Source organism: Prionailurus viverrinus, chromosome D1 (genome assembly GCF_022837055.1).
Source record: "Prionailurus viverrinus isolate Anna chromosome D1, UM_Priviv_1.0, whole genome shotgun sequence".
NCBI classification, from domain to species: Eukaryota; Metazoa; Chordata; class Mammalia; order Carnivora; family Felidae; genus Prionailurus; species Prionailurus viverrinus.
Window position 1 is genome coordinate 44,646,029 of NC_062570.1, and position 18,284 is coordinate 44,664,312.

Here is an 18,284-nt window from a genome sequence, read left to right on the forward strand (position 1 = left end):
AGGGGCTGAAACTTGCCATATAATATTTATATGGTTGTAAGCTTCAAGTGCCTTCATCATTGAGGCATCCAGTCATTATCTTTGACAAATATAAGTGCTTGATCAACCTGTGCTATTTGAGGTAATGACCAAAGAGTGATATAGGGTGCTTTCTTGAGACCTCAAAGTAGATGATTAAGAAGTACAAAGACATGGTAATAGAGAATGTAAATCAAATGACTAATGTTTCTACTTGAAAACACACATCATCACCAGGTAACACCAGAGGTCTTCTCTTCCGTGAAATAAGGACAGCTCACTTCACAAAGCAAAGATGGGACATTGTACTGTCAGGAAAAATGGAATTGGAAATCATGAGATAGTATTGGTCCCAGGTTGCCATTATCTAACTGCTTAACTTTGGGCAAATCACCTATCTCACTGAGCCTCAATTTTCTTATTTTTGGAAGGAGGACAAAGACATTGATCCTATCTACCCTTGACAGTGTCCGGAAAAGTACTTTTAAAGCACTATGCAAATATAAGGTGATATTGCTTTGATTATTGTGTCTTTGGTAGATAATTCATTTTCATTTACTCAAGTGTTTTTGTCTGTACATATATTTCTAATGCATATGTCATCGCGGCCATTTATTTTTTTTGTCAGCGAGATGGCTATTTATATCCATTTATGCTTAACTGGGGAAATTTATATGGATGATTCTATCATTTTCTTATATATTATGGTGTATTTCTCAGTGTAATTGTCATAATCAAGATGTCATATTTTAGGCAAGGCTCAGAAAGAAATTACTCCACCTAATTTAGAATGTCTGGATATAAACAATATCCAATTCCTCATTATCTTTTAAAAACTTTATTTCCATACTTTGCAACTCAAAATATATTGATAAAAAGCTTAAGAAAATGTACAGAAAATGAAACTGCAATTGGAAACTTTCTACTTATAATATTCTTAATTCATGAAATTGTTTTTTTGGCTTAGTATTTTCTGAAGTCATTCCAAAGACATATTTGCTAGTGACATTACAAGCTTTAAAAAAAATTTTTTTAAGTATTTTCTTTTTGTATTAGGAAGCTCATTATCTTACTACTCCTCTCTCCTGGCTGACCCTGGGAAAAAAAAACTTCTAAGAATAAAGGTAGAAGGTGTCATTTTGGCAAACACAAATGTGAACAAAAAACCTAAATCTCAAATAACATGATCAAAATGCACCTCCCCCCAAGAAATAAAGAACAAATTGTCACAGTAGTAAATTCTACAGTATTATATTTGATAAAGGGTTAATTGGTACCTGGAAAGAGCACAAAGTTTTTATGTTTTTTTTTTTTTTTTGGCCAAATTGTCCTCCTTCCCAGGTGTAGCAAACCATGTATTCTGTTTCTTTCCTCCACTCCTCTTTCCTCCTCCTTCTTTTCTAATGTCCAAAATATTCAGTGGGGAAAGTCAAGTGCTATAGACCAGTACAGAAAAGTTTGCTTTCCCTTTTCTTACCTCAGGGTCCTTAGGAAAAATGTATAATCCCGATGTTTAAAAAAAAAAAAAAAAAGTTCTCAGTAATAACAACAACAATAATAATAAAGATTTTACCTCAAGTGATTGGAAGATTTTTCTAAGGTTTATTTATTTGGTTTTTTTTGTTTGTTTTTGGTTTTTTTTTTTTTTTTTTTTTTTGAGAGAGAGAAAAACAGAGAGACAGAGCATGAGCAGGGAGGGGCAGAGAGAGAGGGAGACACAGAATCCGAAGTAGGCTCCAGGCTCTGAGCTGTCAGGACAGAGCCTGACACAGGGCTCGAACTCAGGAACTGTGAGATCATGACCTGAGCCGAAGTCAGATGCTTAACTGACTGAGCTATCCAGGCACCCCAGAAGATTTGATGGTGAGGTCTGCAGAGGTACTACTATGCTTTATAAAGTACCCTCACGTGTACCACCATTTAGTTTCTTCCAGAAATCATGTGAAGTGAGCAGGAGAGGTTTATTTCTTCCATTTTTTACCAAAGAACAAAGAGGTGCAAAGGTGTTAAGTGATTTGCCCAACATCACTGAGGGCCATACCTTAAACCCACATTCTGGGTCTACTATCCATACTGCCTCCATAAGCTTTCATCACTAAGAAGTTTCACTACACATACACACGCACACACACACACAGAGATACATGTACATATAAATTACAGAAAAGGAACAAATACTTCCTTTATGATTTTCACAGTAGAGATGAAGATCTGTGTTCTTGTACTTGGTTAATGAAATATGTACTAAGTACTACTGATTACAGTGAGTTTATAAAAAGATTGATTCATAAGACAAAACAGAATTTCATTAACATTGAATTATTTTTTTACTATTGAATTATTTTTAAAACTTAATTCTACCAAAAACAATTCAGTATGGATTTTTTTAAATCAAATTCACTTATCCACTCAGTTATTAGTTCAAAATATTGTTGAGCACATATCATGTTCTAGGCAATGCACTAGGTACTATGGATATAACAGAAAACAAAGAACCCTCTGTCTGTACCCTCAGAACACTCCACCCAGCAGGTGAGGTAGATATACAGCAAAGAGTTATTAAGTGCCTAATGAAAGGACTCTGGGAATCTAACCTAGTCGGGATGGGGTCAGGAATGCTTCTCTCAAATAAAAGCAATTAAGATTAAATAAAAAAAAAAAATGGGAAGAGCTTAGGCCGAAAGAAAGAAAAAGGCAGAGAGGAGGGAGCACAATGAAAGAGCATTTCAGGAAGAAGTAAATTGTGGAAGAGAAATAATGCAGAATTTAGTGGAGTGGATTTGATCACCAAGGAGACAAATTAGCATGGAAAAAAACCCCAACAGAGCAAACCCGATGGAACTCCAATTCTTGGTACAGTTGGTCAGGTTAAGGAGGAACAACCAAAAATGTTTTTTGGCTTTACTACATATTTTACTTTGTATTGAATTCTTTGTTTCTCAACCAGAGCTCAAAACCACAAGTATACTGTTTTTATTTTCTGAAATGTAGTGTTCACATGGAATGCAAAAATTAACACTCTTAGATACCCTCTCCTTACAAGAAGCTTTCATCTGTATGGTCTCATTTAATCCTCATGACAGCTTTCACCAAAGGATTGCTCTCTGCTTTTTACCAAGGCTTAGAGACTATTGTTTTCCAAGCATCCAGGATGGCAGATCCAGGATTAGAATCCAGATTTGAGGGTCCTTTGTCCATTGCACTTTCCAGGACACCACACAATGGTTCTTAAGACTGGTTAGCTTAAGAATCCTATTCATCCATCAAATGCTTATTAACATCCTGTGTGCTAATGAACAAGATAGATTAGTTTCCTGTCTGTTTCCTGTGGAAACTACATTCTACTAATAAACAGATTAATGTCATAAGTCAGGATTTAAAAAAAAAACTTTTTAAAAAGTTCTCATTTCTTTTGGAGTAAAAAACCTTTCATGACCCAAGGAATGAAATGAGGTACTTACATTTGGACTCCATTTCTCCGGTGTCTCCTGTGTCCATTTCCATTGGTATTCAGATTATTTGGCGCTCTCTCTCCCAAATGACCATGGACACCATGAGCAAAGGCATGGCCAGGAAAAATGTCAGTATTTTGTGCAGATTGGCTGGTTAGGATAGTTTCCTTCTCACACATTCATCCAAAGGCTTTTCCACCTGCTGTCAAGTTTTTAGGCTCTACTGCATGTGATTCCAAAGACTGACACTGTTAATACCCAGAGTTATGTTCCATCAAAACCTCTCCATGTTGGGAGCAAGAACTTTCCTAGAGTAAAGCTTAGTAGGATAAATCCAGTTATGCTTCTACTTTATAGCCCAAGCTTTGTGTTAAAAGTGGCCTCAGCAACCTGAACGACTAATTTTCCTTTCCAACATGCATGTTTCTTACCTTGCTGGTAGGAGAGAAAGGGGGTTGTTGGCAACCATCCTCCCAATCAAATCCCATAAATAGTCTGGCCCATTTCTTCTGTGCCATGTTCCAGAACTCAGTAGACACCTAGAAAGAAGAAAGTAATGCACTAAAAACATAAAAGGTGGCAGGTCAGGTTAATGCAAAATGTAGAAACATTCCTTTCCTGAAACTCTCCTGGAAAGGAAAGTTAGGTTTGGCAGGGCCCATTCTGCTACCATGGATGTACAGCAACCTCCAAACCTGGAAATAATTTATCCATCCTTTGCAGGAAGAGGGGCAGGGGTGGGGGACATATATCACATTCCAGAATTCTAAAGGACACCAGGTTGCAAACTATTGGGTAGATTAAGTGGAATGAGATTTCAGAGGAAGGAGCAGAAAAAGGAAGACCACAAAGAGGAAAAGGAAAGATGGAAGAAATGAGAAGCAGTATGGGAAAGAGACAGAAAGCATCCTGTTATAGGAACTGCAGAAACAGAGATCTGTTATCAAAGGCATAGGTATCTCAGGCAGAGTGGATCTGGCAGTTGAAGTCCGGTAGCCGCAAGGCAAGTGAGCTCCAAATACAATTCAGCCCCCTGCCAGGCAAAGGCCGTCCAGCAAGGAGGCCAAGGGAGCAATGGGAACCCAGAAAGAAAGGACAGCTTCTTTGGGGATGGAGTGCTTACAAAATGCATAGATCTTTGGAACCTTATCTAGGTGATCAGAATCTTCTGGGGTCCTGCCTGGGCTATTTGACAAATACCCTAGGTGAGTTTTAGGCACAATTAAGTTTAATCACCACTGGCCGAGATGATAAAGTTGGGTGGTCAAAGCCTTGGGTCATAGACTGTCCAAGGCTATCTCCTGGTCACAGTACCTGGGGCAGAGCTGTCTGGACAAAACAGACCCCCTAGTTACAGAGATCTTGGATTTCTTTGTGATGAGCCATCACCCGAGGGTCTCTCCATAGAACATCCCTGAAGGTCAGGCCACATTCTCTGACCATAAGTGAGGTTTCTGACAGAGGGTCTGTAGATTTAGAGGTTGTGTCATATTTAATAGTAAGGAGGACACAGTCAGGATCTGAGGCTCAGGCGCCAATTGTACCATCAGAGCAGCTTTCAGACCTCATGCTGCAGGACCAAAATGCACTGCTTAGGGAAAGGGAAGAGGGAGAAAGGCCGTAGGAAATCATGTCAGGTAACACTCATCAAGACCCTAGTTGGAAAGCAATATGCTAGGTGCCAGAGGCAATATGCTCCCTCACAGAACTGTTATTCAAGTTTTAGGCCTAAAAATAAATTTGTGAGGAAAATGTGGGTGAAGTAGAAAAGCTCTAATTGATTAGAACTTTGTATATGTGTTCCTTGAATTTCTATTTTCCAGCAGATAAGGCAGACTAACTAAAACCATGTTCAAGGTCAGGAATTCAAACAGAAATCCCTAGCCAAATACACCAATCATTGGCTCGCAGAATAAAAACTGAACTGGAACCACTGTCTATTGCCTGGTAACCCCTGACCCCAACGCTTTCCCTGCCCTCTTGTGTTTGGGTTGGTTAGTTGTTCTAGTTCCAAGTTTTCCTTTCAGAGGCTGCCAACTGCAGGAAGCCCTTGCCCTGTACCAGCTTCTGCTCAATGGCGCCATAATAATCCAGGCCCTGGCTTCTAGGTTTGCAACATAACCAGCTGCTGCTCAGAACTACTGCAGAATCTCCATAAATACTCCTCGACCCTTACTTACTACTATCCCCTCTGATACACTTTCATGGTAAGGATAAAGGCAAGGCCAATACAATAAAGCGGCCTTTAACTCAAAACAAGGAAACAAATGCCGCTTCCACGATCTCTGGAGGTGTCCTTTGACGCCGTCCTTCCCAATCCATAACCCAGGGCTGGGGACCCGCTCCCCCTGAACCTCTGAGTCACCTCTAGTCTCCCTTCTCTCCGCAGCTCCAATGGCAAATCCGTCACGTGGGCCCAGAACGAGAAGAGCAGCCGGGGGCAGCACCTGTGGCAGCGGCTGTCCATCCACATCAACAAGAAAGAGAACCCCAACCAAACGGCCGTCATCAAGCCCTTCCCCAAGAGCACGGAGAGCCGCGGCCTGGGCGCAGGCGGCGCGAGCGGTGGCGCGGGGGCCGCGGGCGGCGCGGGGGGCGCGGGCGGCGGCCCCGGCGGGCCGGAGCCCCCGGACGCCGGCCCCAAGGGGCTGTACGACGTGGCGGAAGCCGAGGAGCACTTCCCCGCGCCCGCGCGCCCGCGCTCTCCGTCGCCCATCAGCACGCTGAGCCAGCGCGCGGGCTCCGCCAGCCGCACGGACGACGACGTGCCGTCGCTGCACTCGGAGCCCGCGGCGCGCAGCAGCTCCTCGCAGGGCTCGCTCATGGAGCAGATCAGCAGTGTTGTGACCCGCTTCACCGCCAACATCAGCGAGCTCAACTCCATGATGCTGTCCACCACGGCCCCCGGCCCCGGCGTGGGCGCCCCGCTCTGCTCGTCGTACCTGATCCCCAAAGAGATCCAGCTGCCCACAACCATGACGACGTTCGCTGAAATCCAGCCGCTGCCCGCCATCGAGGTCACGGGCGGCGCGCAGCCCGCGGCGGCGGCCCCGCCGGCTGGGGGCGCTGCTCGGGAGACGCCGACGGCCGGGCCGGAAGCTGCAGCCGGCAAGCCGGACCTGGAAGAGCTGGTGGCTCTCACCCCGCCGTCCCCCTTCAGAGACTCGGTGGACTCGGGGAGTACAACCCCCAACTCGCCAGTGTCGGAGTCGGCCCTCTGTATCCCTTCGTCTCCCAAATATGACACACTTATCATAAGAGATTACACTCAGAGCTCCTCGTCGTTGTGAATGTCATTGGAAACCACGCTGGGTTCCGCCAAGGGAGCCAAGACCTCCCGTGTTCACGCAGACACAGTGACAAGCATAGTCGCCTGGTTAAGACCCGAGGTGGAAGATGCCAAGTACACCCGTAATGGAAACACGAGATTAATAGTGCTATTTAACATCAACCGACGAAGACACCGACCACAAATCCTTTGGCAGATTTTCTTCTAGTGGCCTTAGAAAACATGGGCTTTTAAGAAACAGAAACACTGCTTATATTTTTGAGGGCTGACAAGAGTCTGTTGAACCAGTTCCATACCAAGTGCTTTGCTCTAGGGAAGCAATGAGTGTGTAACAGCATAATGGAGGGGGAAAAGCATAGTTATTAAGCAACTGTACAAAGTTTTGTTTGTTTACTTTAATTCTTTTCCCAGAAGATTCTTTGATTCACCAAACATGAATGTACATTTTCTAACAAACTCAAAATCTGGGACCAAAACATCAACCTTTTGCTCTCTTTTTTTGTTTTTTGGGTTTTTTTCCGTTTTTTTTTTTTCTTTTTTTCTGTCCTTTAAAGACTTTGAAAAGCAGTAACTTGGGCCCAGTATTTACTGAGGCATTGTTGTGAGTGTGTCCCATGCATAACACACAACTGGATAATGAGTGCTGCGCTGATGTGTATAAGGCTTTTACCAGAGACATTCCTCTCCAATTTGGTTTTGAAATCCTCTTTGAAAAGCCTGCATCCGGGAGTCCACCTAGTTATTTCAGTTCACCTCCATTAACCAAGAAAACCAATGGAAGATTTCTTGACTATTTCACCATGTTGCCAATCAATACTGGAGTAGCAAAAAAATATTTTCTGGAATACTGTTTTGTAATTCCCTCACTGGGGTACCGTTGTGTAGCTGGAAATTCTCTTTATAATAATAATAATTCCTGAGCTCCAGCTTGGCTATCACTTTCATGAAATGTGGCCACTCCTCCTTATGAATGCTGTTCCATTAGCATTGCCAGCTAAAATATTAAAATATGCATTTGGGCTTCTCCATTCCTTTCTTTTGAGAACCTGATGCACAAAGAGCTCCTCTGTTCTTTCCAAGTCCCACCACTGGAAGAATGGTCTATAGACCCAGCGAAGACAGCGACATGATTAGAGGGACTGTTGTTCAAAAAGTTAACACAATCTTAATACGCTGGAAATTTTAAACTGTGTCAAGTCGGCTTAGCAGAGATTTAGCTATGCCAGTGAGCAGTGATTTTAACTTTTTCTGGCTGCTTAAAGAGGGCAGCTATGAACTATGACAAATGTAGATTTTTCAAAGCAATACAGAATATTAAAACAGAGGAACCTTAATGAATATAAACCACACAGTCTCTTAGCCATTCCAAAAAGAGGCAAAGCAATTATTAGTATTTCCTTTTTAAAATAATTATTAATATGATTTTGTGCACTTCATACTGTCACTTTTTAAATACTGCAGAAAAGAGATTTAAAGATATACTAGAAATACATGTGCTTTAATAGGCTCATATAGGTAGAATTCATAGCTCAAGACCTGCATCCACAGTCATCTATTTCTTCTTCTCATTACAGTTGTCCTCAGGTGCCAAATGTTTTTTTGTGTTGTTTTGTTTTGGTTTGGATTCATTTCATTTCGTTTCATTTTAAATTTTAAAATAAAGATAGTAATAAAAGGAGGAGGTGTCCTATAAATTTAAAGTTCAGTTGATCCAGCCTTATACTAAAGCTAGCCTTATGAAAAAGATTTGCTGTGAGGCAGAAGTATATTTTTAGCAGAAAGAAAAATAAATGAAACCTTTTTCCTTGAGCTCAATATCCTTATATTGGCATGTATTTTTTTTTATTTCATATCTACTTTAAAAAAGGAATTGAGAAATGGAAATATATCCATTGGTGTAATTTATCATGCCCCACTTTTAAAAGTTATAGGAAATATACTTCTTGGTTTTCCTTTACTTATATCTGTTCTTATATTAAATTTAAAATCAAATCTCCCAGTATAAAATGTTAAAAGCTGATATTAGTTTACTAAAATATAAACTTGAAAATCAAACTTACCATACCACATTTGAAAATATCATCAGAGCACCCTGAACCCACATGTTATAATGAGACTCTTGAAGCAGAGTGAATTTAGCTAAGCTTTATAGTTTCATTGAACGTGAACTCTGCCTCTACTTAAAAAACAAATGTAAATATTTTGATTAACACCCTTCAATCCTCATGAAAAGGGTGGCATTCACCTGAGGATTACCATTTTGATTTCTTAAACATTGAAACCTTTCCAAATGTACTCAACTAAGTTTTAAATTCGTTTCCCATGACTTTAGGTTGATTTCCATTTTATTCTCAAGTGTAAGTTTCATCGTGTTGACCAACAGAATATTTTTAAAAAACTTTCTCCATGATCAAATTTCTCTTCTAAATTTTTAGTAACATATTTCTTTAAAAAAAATACACCACTTTATGAGAAAATTCATCAGAAATTAAAATGTAATACAAATAAATTGCTGTCTGATAATGCCATATGAAATTATAATCAACTGTAATAAGAAAAATATTCATCCAATTAGAGAACAAGGTGTACTTTTCTCTGTGTTTTTATGCCCTTTGTCCTTCATTCAATACATTCTATAATGCATAATATTAGTAATGCACTTTTGGGATCTTTTATTTTGGAATGATGCTAACTCTGTCTCTTTGCCAATTCTAATACCAGGTTCCAAGTAATAAATCTACAAGGAAAACTGAGTATTCATTCTAGGGCTAGGATATGAACTTCGCAATTCATTTGGGTACCTATTTTCATTGAATTTCCTTGAAAACAGTCTGTTCCTGGTGCCCAGTGATCACTCAGTTGGACCAGCATGACTAAAAGGAAGGGGAAAAGACAGTGAAATGCTGAGATTCAGAAAAGTGACCCTAAAGGACAGTTTGGTCCAAGGATGAAAAGAAGAAGACCGACTTTGATCGAGTTATATGGACCATCTAAGGAGTCCACTCACTCTTCTGTTCTGGGAGAGGAGTAGGGGCAGCCTGAGAAGACCCTATGTGGATGAGGAAGAAGCTTCTCTCTGGGTTAGGGGTGGGGAGCAGAAGGGAGTACGCAAAGGAAAACCATATGAGATTTGACTAAAGTAAAGAAAAACAGTAAATCCCCGAATGTACTAATCCTTGTTAGTAAAAGTCTTTCCCAAACTTCTGCTGTTACCAGCAAGTGATCAGGAAGACTAGGAGCTATTTCTGACTGTGAATGAATTGTGTAATGGCTCTGCTGCAGTTCTGTGACTTCCAAACCAGGAATTAACCACTTTTTAAGAAAAAACAAAAAACAAAAAAACAAAAACAAAAAAACCCATTTCCTATGCTAGTCTCCCAGCAAAATGTACATGTTTTGGAGACTTCAAAAGTATTATCTGAGTTCACATTTAGCCACAGCTTATTAATAACCCTCAAGCTGTCAGAATCTCTATAGTTACCATTTACAATTTTATACTGTGAAAAAAATACAGATCAGTGAAAAACATAAAGATAAATTGAAATTCACTTTTAAGAGGGTCTGAGGCCTGGGAGATTCTCTACTATCTGTTGAAGAGTGAGGCATGTATAAAATAGTTGGCTGAATTTCACTGATCTTCCCAATGTGAACAAATATACTATGTATATTGTGTGTATTTCTAGAATTCAATGGCAGCTGCTGGTGGTGTTGTAATTAGAAATCTATATAGAATATAGATGTTTTAGAGAGATGGTGCCAATCCTAAAAGATTTGTGTGGGCTACAAGTGCTTGTACTTACTTTTTTCTGCACTTTAACGGATTTGGTTTTAAAATTGTGTGCGCGTATCTGTTCTTTTTCTGTTGTTGCAGCTTGTACTATTAAAACAATAGAGAATGTTAAATTATTTTGATGTGAATTGCAAATGATTTTTTTTCATAAAGTTTAACATTTTTATCAGCATTGTTTTGCTTTGTACTTGTATAAATGTGTTTTATTTTAGCCTTCAAAAGTACACTTGCCTGTTTCTCAGTTGTCTAAATCATGTTATAGTTGGTGTTTGTGAAGTCAGTTACTTTTTGAAAAATATTAAAAAAGAAACTATGGTATGACTTTAAGATTCTTCCCCTTAAATGTTTAGAATGTTGTCTTAAGAGTGTTTTCTAAGACCCAAAGAGCCATACTATTAATTAATCTTAAATTCTGAATGATATATACATTCAAATTATGGGATTGACAAAGTAGCCTATGGACAATAGATTAAATTAAAAATGTAAACCAACCATAAACCAACCCAAGATGCTGTCCTCAAAGACATCTACAAACACCTTTTAAGACAAATATTTTTTTAAAAAAACAATGAAGCATGTAGGGATTATACCTTGCTTTTGTGTCTGGAAATACAAATACGAATTATAGTGCCACAATTATCTGTGTTGGTAGAGGTTACATCATAAAAATAATATAGATTATGTGTGTTTATGTATCTGTGAATGTCTGGATGTATATACAAACAACACACATCTGTGTAGATTTTTTCCTTTTGAGTCCATCTGTGTATGTGTCTCTGTGTGTATGTTTGTGTGCGCATGTATGGGCATATCTGTATAATTTTACCAGAAAAAAAAATTACTTGTGAAATCACTTTCTACTTTGATGGATTCTTAAGCAAATTTACACTCCCTGAACACAAATTATCTAAAACCTAAAAGCATGATGTGTGGAAGAGAAAAACAATGTAGACTTTAAAACATAGCTTCTCTCTGCTTCCCTACATTGTATTATTTATACACATATAATATGTATATACATATATTCTTATACATATGGAAATTGATACAAAATATGTTTGATCTTAAAAAAGAAAACCATTTTGTGTGCTTTGTCAGACTCTCCTGCTTCAGTGTCTTCTATTGTGAAGTAATACAAATGGGCATATATTTATATAAACTTAAGGCTAAGGTGAGATGACTGAGGTGAGATATCTGGACCACATACAGCAAATCATTTTCTAAAGATTAAATGAGTCTTGTAAGACTCCATAGACTTATGGTAGGACAGTCAAAAACAGCTGATGTGATAGAAATGGCAGTGAATTAAAAAATCCACTAGCCTGACCCATATAACTTGGAAAAATTACCTTGAGTTCTCTATAACTCAGTTCCTCTTTCTTTAAATGCAGAGATGAATTACAATAATCTGTGAGATTTCTTTCATATCCAGCATTTCTGGTACATGACAAATGCTCAATAGATAATAGTTATTATTAGTGGCAATATAGAATTTAGAATACAGTTAATATTCATCTTAAATATATGGAATATTACTATAAAAAATTCTTGTCCCACTTAAAGTATATATCACTGTGGGTGGGGGAGGGGCGGTGGGGGTGGCGGGTAGCCTGTTGAGGTTTGAACTCATGCAACCTTGGAACTGTCCATTTAGGATGACTTAGCAAATTGATCTTAAACACCACAGAAAGAATGCTTTTCTTCTGTTATAATCTATGCTGAACACTGGCCAATTTTTTGGTTATACTGTACATGAATGATCAGTTTTTAAAAACAATTCTCAATCATTTACTTTTTAGTGTAGTTAGATACATAGGTAGATAAATAGATTATATTAATGAAATTATCTCCTTAGAAACAGTATAGTATTTACTTTTTTTTCTCAAAGTATTTTGTAATTCAGAATCAGCTACTACATTTCACCCTGTTTATTATTTTTAAGAAGTATTTTGGAAGATAAATTCTGTGAAGAAAACCTGGAGACTCAGCTTATATGGCCATTCTTAGAGTCCTAAACAAAAACTATTATAGAAAAACTTAACCTCCACATAAACGAATAGTTTAAATTAACTTTTACTCCAAACCAAGAGCATTTATTTTTGCCATGACATATGAGTGTTTTTGAGGTTTATGACCCATGTAAACATTTATATAAACAGGCTAGTCATGTGGTATAAATATATATATATATATACACACACATATATATCAGACACATTTGGCTTATTTATATATAACTTGTATCTTTACCAGTTGTCACAAAATAAAGCTTTACATAACTATCATGCTTCTATAACAGGAAAAATACTAAATAATAAATTATATGATATGTCTATGAAAATGACATAATGCAGTAAATTGGCTTTCTGAACTGCTAAATAGTAATAGGTGTTTCATAAAATAAAAGATTTTAGAGTTTTAAAGGTTTGGAAAACCTAATAGCTCTAAGTTAAATGGATACTTTTCCTTAAGAACTTTAAATATGCTAATGTATATTAACTCTAGAATTTTATTTTTTATGAATAGTCTCCTCTGAGTCCAGCTTCATAGAATGAATTTTGAAAATGCTGATATAAAATTTATAATTTGTACACACTTTCTTCTTTCAGTCTTGAAAACTAATTGCCCTTTCCATAATTATCTCCTAAGACTTTTAGAGAAGAAAATCAGGATTGATAGTGTCACCTTCAGAGACATTTTACTGAGCCATGGGAAGTCTTAATTTTATTTTCAACTTTCCTCCTATTTGCTGATTTCTCAGGGTTCTTCCAGCACATTAACTTTACTCTTAGGGATCAAGCTGAAGATTTTCTTTTCCCTTTTTTTTTTTCTTTCTTTTTTGTTTTTGTTTTCACCAGACATGTTGGATGTCTCCAACAGCTTTGGATGAAGTAATAGATGACACAGTAGCATTAGGAGATGTGAAGTAGCCAGTGGACTCTGTGCCAGGAGCATTAGAAGACTATAAGAGTGTTATCCAGAAGTCATTTTAGAAAATTTTTTCAAGTTTTTTTTTTCCAATTTACCTAAATAAAGCCAAGTTACATAGGCATATCTATTACATATACTATATTAATGCATTTCTACTCTGACATGTTCAAATAATGATTTGTACCTTTTGCTTCCCTGTGTATTGTGGTACTGTCACATACTTGTCTCTGAAGAGCTCAAATCACATCATGAACCCTAGTATATTCACCTCACCCTACACTCCAAGTAGATATTAAAAACTAAATGTATACAGAGAGAAAAGTTCTTATTCTGGGAGGCCAGTGCCCACCCTCATAATCTAGGACAAATCAGCAGCAAAATTAGGTCAGTAAGAGAGAAGCCAGTAGAAATGCTTTCTTGCTCTTTGCATAGTAACAAAAAGCCCCAAATTCAATTCCTAAGAAATAAGGGGCTGAGATAGAGCCATTACAAATGGACAAAGTTGGAGTGAAAGATACAATAAAAATACAAGTAACGATGGCTAGGCCAACAAACAAAAGCCCAAATAAAGCTGAGGCCTAAAGAAAAATAATGTAATTGTGTTACTGAATGACATAGCACCTTCAGTTAACACAATTCTTGCATATGCAAAACATTGAGACAGACAAATGTTAAATAGACAAAGGTGGGTGTAGGAATATTAATGTCCAACAAGAAATAATTCAAAGTGAAATTAATATAGAGGGTCAAAAGGGATATTTTGAATTGGTAAGAACCTACTCAGAATACAGAACAGTCCTAAACCTCCGTGTACTTAGCAATATGGTTTCAGAACATATAAAGCAAAGACTAATAGAAATATCCACACACAAAAATTCCACAATAACAACCTTTTTAATATACTGAACTCACAAATACATCAAGAAGCCAAAAGAAAAAAAGTGAAATAAAATTTAGATGAATCAAGTAACAAATACCATGAATAATCAAACTTATTTAGAGCTTTGTTCTTTTCATCCTTTTCATCATCCATGAAACGTTTATAAACATTAATCTTGGATTTTACCACAAAGGAAATCTTAACAAATCCCAAAAAACAAAAATCATATAGTCTACATTCACTGACTAAAAAAATAAATTTTGAAATTAAAGAAAAAGATATGCAGAAGAAATATGTTCATTTGGGATCTCTTTTCTGAGATCTTTTTTTTTAGTATGAAGAGGAAATCTTAACTGAAATTACACCCTACTTAGAAATGAACATTAGTAAAAACCCTGCATATTAACATCCGTAGAGCCACTAAAGAGTACTCCAAAGAAAATATTTTATATTAAATGTGTACATTAAAAAACAGACTGAGAGTAAATTAAACATTCAACTGAATATGTTGAAAAATAAGCAATAAGACAAAGAAAATACAAATAATTAATACTGATTAAGTCAAAATTAATATAAGAATGCAAATAAATAACAGAAAATTAAAAGTGATCATTAAAACCAAAGTCTTCTAATTTGAAAAGACCAATACTTTGACAAACATGTGTCAAATTTAATCAAGTAAAGAGAGACAAACCACAATTAGTAGTAAGAAAGGAGTCAGAGCTACACATATAGAGAGTACATATAAGGAAACACTAGGTAAAACTTGATACTAATAAATCTGAAAATATAGGTGAATATTATGCTAGGAAAACATAAATTATCTAATTGAAACAAAAATAAATAGAAAATGCAGAAAAACTAAAAATGATAAAAGATCATGAAAGAAATTTTAAATGACTCTAAAAGGCATATACCTAAATATTTTACAGGTGTATTTGATTATGGAATATAAATATAGAACATGGAAAAACGTGGAAATATCTATAACTCATTTTATTAGGCTTTTATAACTTTGGAACACAAATCAGACAAGGTGGGAAATAGTTATATAGGCTATTCTCATAAACATAGATTTTAAAATCCCAAATAAACTATACATCAAATTGTGAAATTTGATACACTAGTAATACACCATGATAAATATAGTTTATCGTATTTTTGTTCAATATTAGAAAATCCATTACCATAGTTTACTAGATTAACATATTAAGAGAAAAAAATATAACCTATATAACAAGTATGATAAAAACACTTGATAAGTCAATGCCAATTCCTGATCAAAATAAAACAAAGTAGAGACTAGAAAGTTTCTTAAGATTAAAAAGAAATCTGCTAGAAACATATAGCAAACATGATATTGATAGAAAAACATTAGAATTCCCACTAAGTCAGGAATGAGAGATGTATGCCGTTTATCCACAATTTCTAAAGTGACTATGAAATTTTTGCCTAAAACAGAACATTTCTGAGAATTAAAGTGTAAGCATTAATTATGTTAATTAACACAGTGGCTTTACCTGGGGCAACTATTTGCACCTGCACTGTTCTGGGAAAACCAGATCAGGCTCACTCTAACTCACTACTATTGTGATACTTGAAGTGCTAGATAAAATCTAAGTCAAGAAAGAGAAAGTAGATTTTAATAATTTAAAGAAACAAATCTATTAGCAGATTCATTAACCTATAAGATCTGAAACAAGGAATAAAATCTTAAATGTAATGTGGAAAGACAAAAAACAAAAAAGTAGTGATGAGTTTGTGACTTTGGGCATGTGATTTCATGTCACAGGTTGTTCATGAGCACTGTAAAATCTGCTAAACTAGTAGAGAAAGTTGAAGACATAAACATAGTAATTTTTTGATTGTGAAAAGAAAAAGAACAGTAAAGTGTGCCTGACAAAGAGGAAGTAAGAGGGAAAGGTGTGGGTGAGATCCACATCTTGAAACACTTCCCAAGGATGTTTCCAAAGAAAAATTTGAAGGCTAAATAGGACTGACCCAATGCATACAAGAGAAGAAAACTTTTAGGCACAAGGAACAGCACATCTACTGACACAAGAAAGCACCTGGTGTGTTCAAGAAGGTTCACCATTAGCTTAATTTGTCTAGGCCTTCTTGGGAGAATTAAATGAGAAAATGTACATGAAGTGAAGTGCACAGTGTTTGGCACAGAGTATGTTCCTGCAATGCTAGTTGCTGCAGTAGCAGTAGCCATATAGTGATAGTAGTGTTAGATGTTTAGACTTAATAAAATATCATATAAAGTATGAAACACATATGATCCTACGCTAGTGCAAAATTGGTTATTGCTACTTTTATTCCTGAGCACATGTGCATCTTTCTCTAATAGTTGGAACACAAATAAATTCAACCAATCAGAATTCATAAGGATCCTAATCATCCATGGTTCTCTCTCTCTCTCTCTCTCTCTCTCTCTCTCACACACATATGCACAAGCTCACAACCATTTACTGTAGCAAATATCAGAACTAAATGTAAGAAAGAAGTTGATATAAACATTTACAACCAAATTAGATTAAATGAAAAGGTGAATTAGTAAATCACTTCTGGTTAGTAACTAATAAAAATAAATAACACCCAATAAGAACATAAAAGAATGGGAGGGAATGTAGCAAAGACTTGGCATTTGAATTGAGATACTTAAAACTGGGAAGGGAAAAAAAGGAAGGACTTTAGAATACAAATTACATCGTGTATGACTTTGATAAAGAGCCTTCTTCAGTTCTGGAGCTTTCTCCACGCAGATAATCCCCCTTCCCTAGACCTTTTTTCTTCTGTAAACCAGAACAGTTGTTTTAGTTCAATGTTTCTAAGATTTTCAGTTATGCAAGGGCTTATATGCCATTAAGAGAGTGTATGTATCCATTTTAATTTCTCTCTTTTTTTATTGTGGCAATAGCATTTACCATGAGATCTACCCTTTCAAAAAAATTTTAAGTGTATAATACAGTATTGTTAACTATAGGCACAATATTGAACTCGACCAGGAAAAAGCTCTCTAGAACTTTTTCTTCTTGTGTTACTAAAACTATACCCAATGAATAGCAACTCTTTACTTTTCCCAACCCATTCCCCTGGTAACCACCAATCTACCCTCTGAGTTTGACTATTTGAGATACATCATATAAGTGGAATCTTACAGTATTTGTCCTTTTGTGACTAGGTTATTTCAATAGCATGAAGTCCTCAAGGTTCACCAAGTTTGTTATAAAAAACAGCATTTCCTTCTTTTTTATGCTGAATGACATTCCATTGTATTTATATATAACATTTTCTTATCCATTCATCTGTTGATGGACATTTAGGTTGTTTCTAAATCTTGGTTATTGTAAATAACTAAAAAGGAATTAAATATTTAAATCCATGTTACCCAATACCCTTCTAGAGGCTTGCTTTCTCCTTCCTTCTTTCCTTCCTTCCTTTTATTTTTTTAAAATAAACTTTATTTATTTTTGAGAGAGAGAGAGAGGGAGCAGGGGAGGGGCAGAGAGGGAGGGAGACAGAGAATCCCAAGCAGGCTCCACTCTGACTGACAGGGGGCTCAAAAGCACCAATCATTAAATCATGACCCCAGCCTAAGGAAGAGTCCTGTGCTTAAGGGACTGAGCCACCTAGGTTCACCTCTCCTTCCTTCCTTTTAAGAGAAGGCTGTACCTTTATTGGCAAGCAGGCTATAAAGCTACTGCGGTGGGTGGCTCATTGGGCCAACCATGCTTTTAAGCCTCAGGTAGTATTCAATCATCTCAGGCTGGTGTTCCACCTGGTTGAAGGCCGGGCTGTTGCAGAAGCCCACTACCTGGGGCTGGAAGTCCAGATAGGCCCGCAGGTGCATTTTCCCACCTGGCCGCCTCCCAGGGCGGCGCCTCGCTGCGCGCTCTGCGCAGGCGCTGTAGCCGGGCG

At 37.1% G+C, this 18,284-nt stretch overlaps 1 protein-coding gene and 1 long non-coding RNA gene across 4 annotated transcripts in view; one reads left to right on the forward strand and one right to left on the reverse strand.

Annotated features, from left to right (window-relative positions):
* LOC125177288 (uncharacterized) overlaps positions 1-6,561 on the reverse strand; it is a 114,863-nt gene extending 108,302 nt beyond the window's left edge. For 2 of the 3 annotated variants that reach the window (XR_007156554.1, XR_007156555.1), the window contains exons 1-2: positions 6,413-6,561; positions 3,480-4,009 (exon numbers count right to left, since the gene is read on the reverse strand). This is a non-coding gene — a long non-coding RNA (uncharacterized LOC125177288). Of the gene's footprint in view, positions 1-3,479; positions 4,010-5,835; positions 6,003-6,412 lie in introns of those variants that run through there. The other variant, XR_007156553.1, reaches the window with a different exon arrangement.
* Positions 1-8,378, forward strand: part of GRM5 (glutamate metabotropic receptor 5) — a 507,658-nt gene extending 499,280 nt beyond the window's left edge. The window contains exon 9 of the mRNA XM_047879457.1: positions 5,860-8,378. Coding sequence (XP_047735413.1) covers positions 5,860-6,760 — 901 coding nt within the window. The 3' untranslated portion in view covers positions 6,761-8,378. The remainder of the gene's footprint in view (positions 1-5,859) is intronic.
* Positions 8,379-18,284: the final 9,906 nt, after the last annotated feature.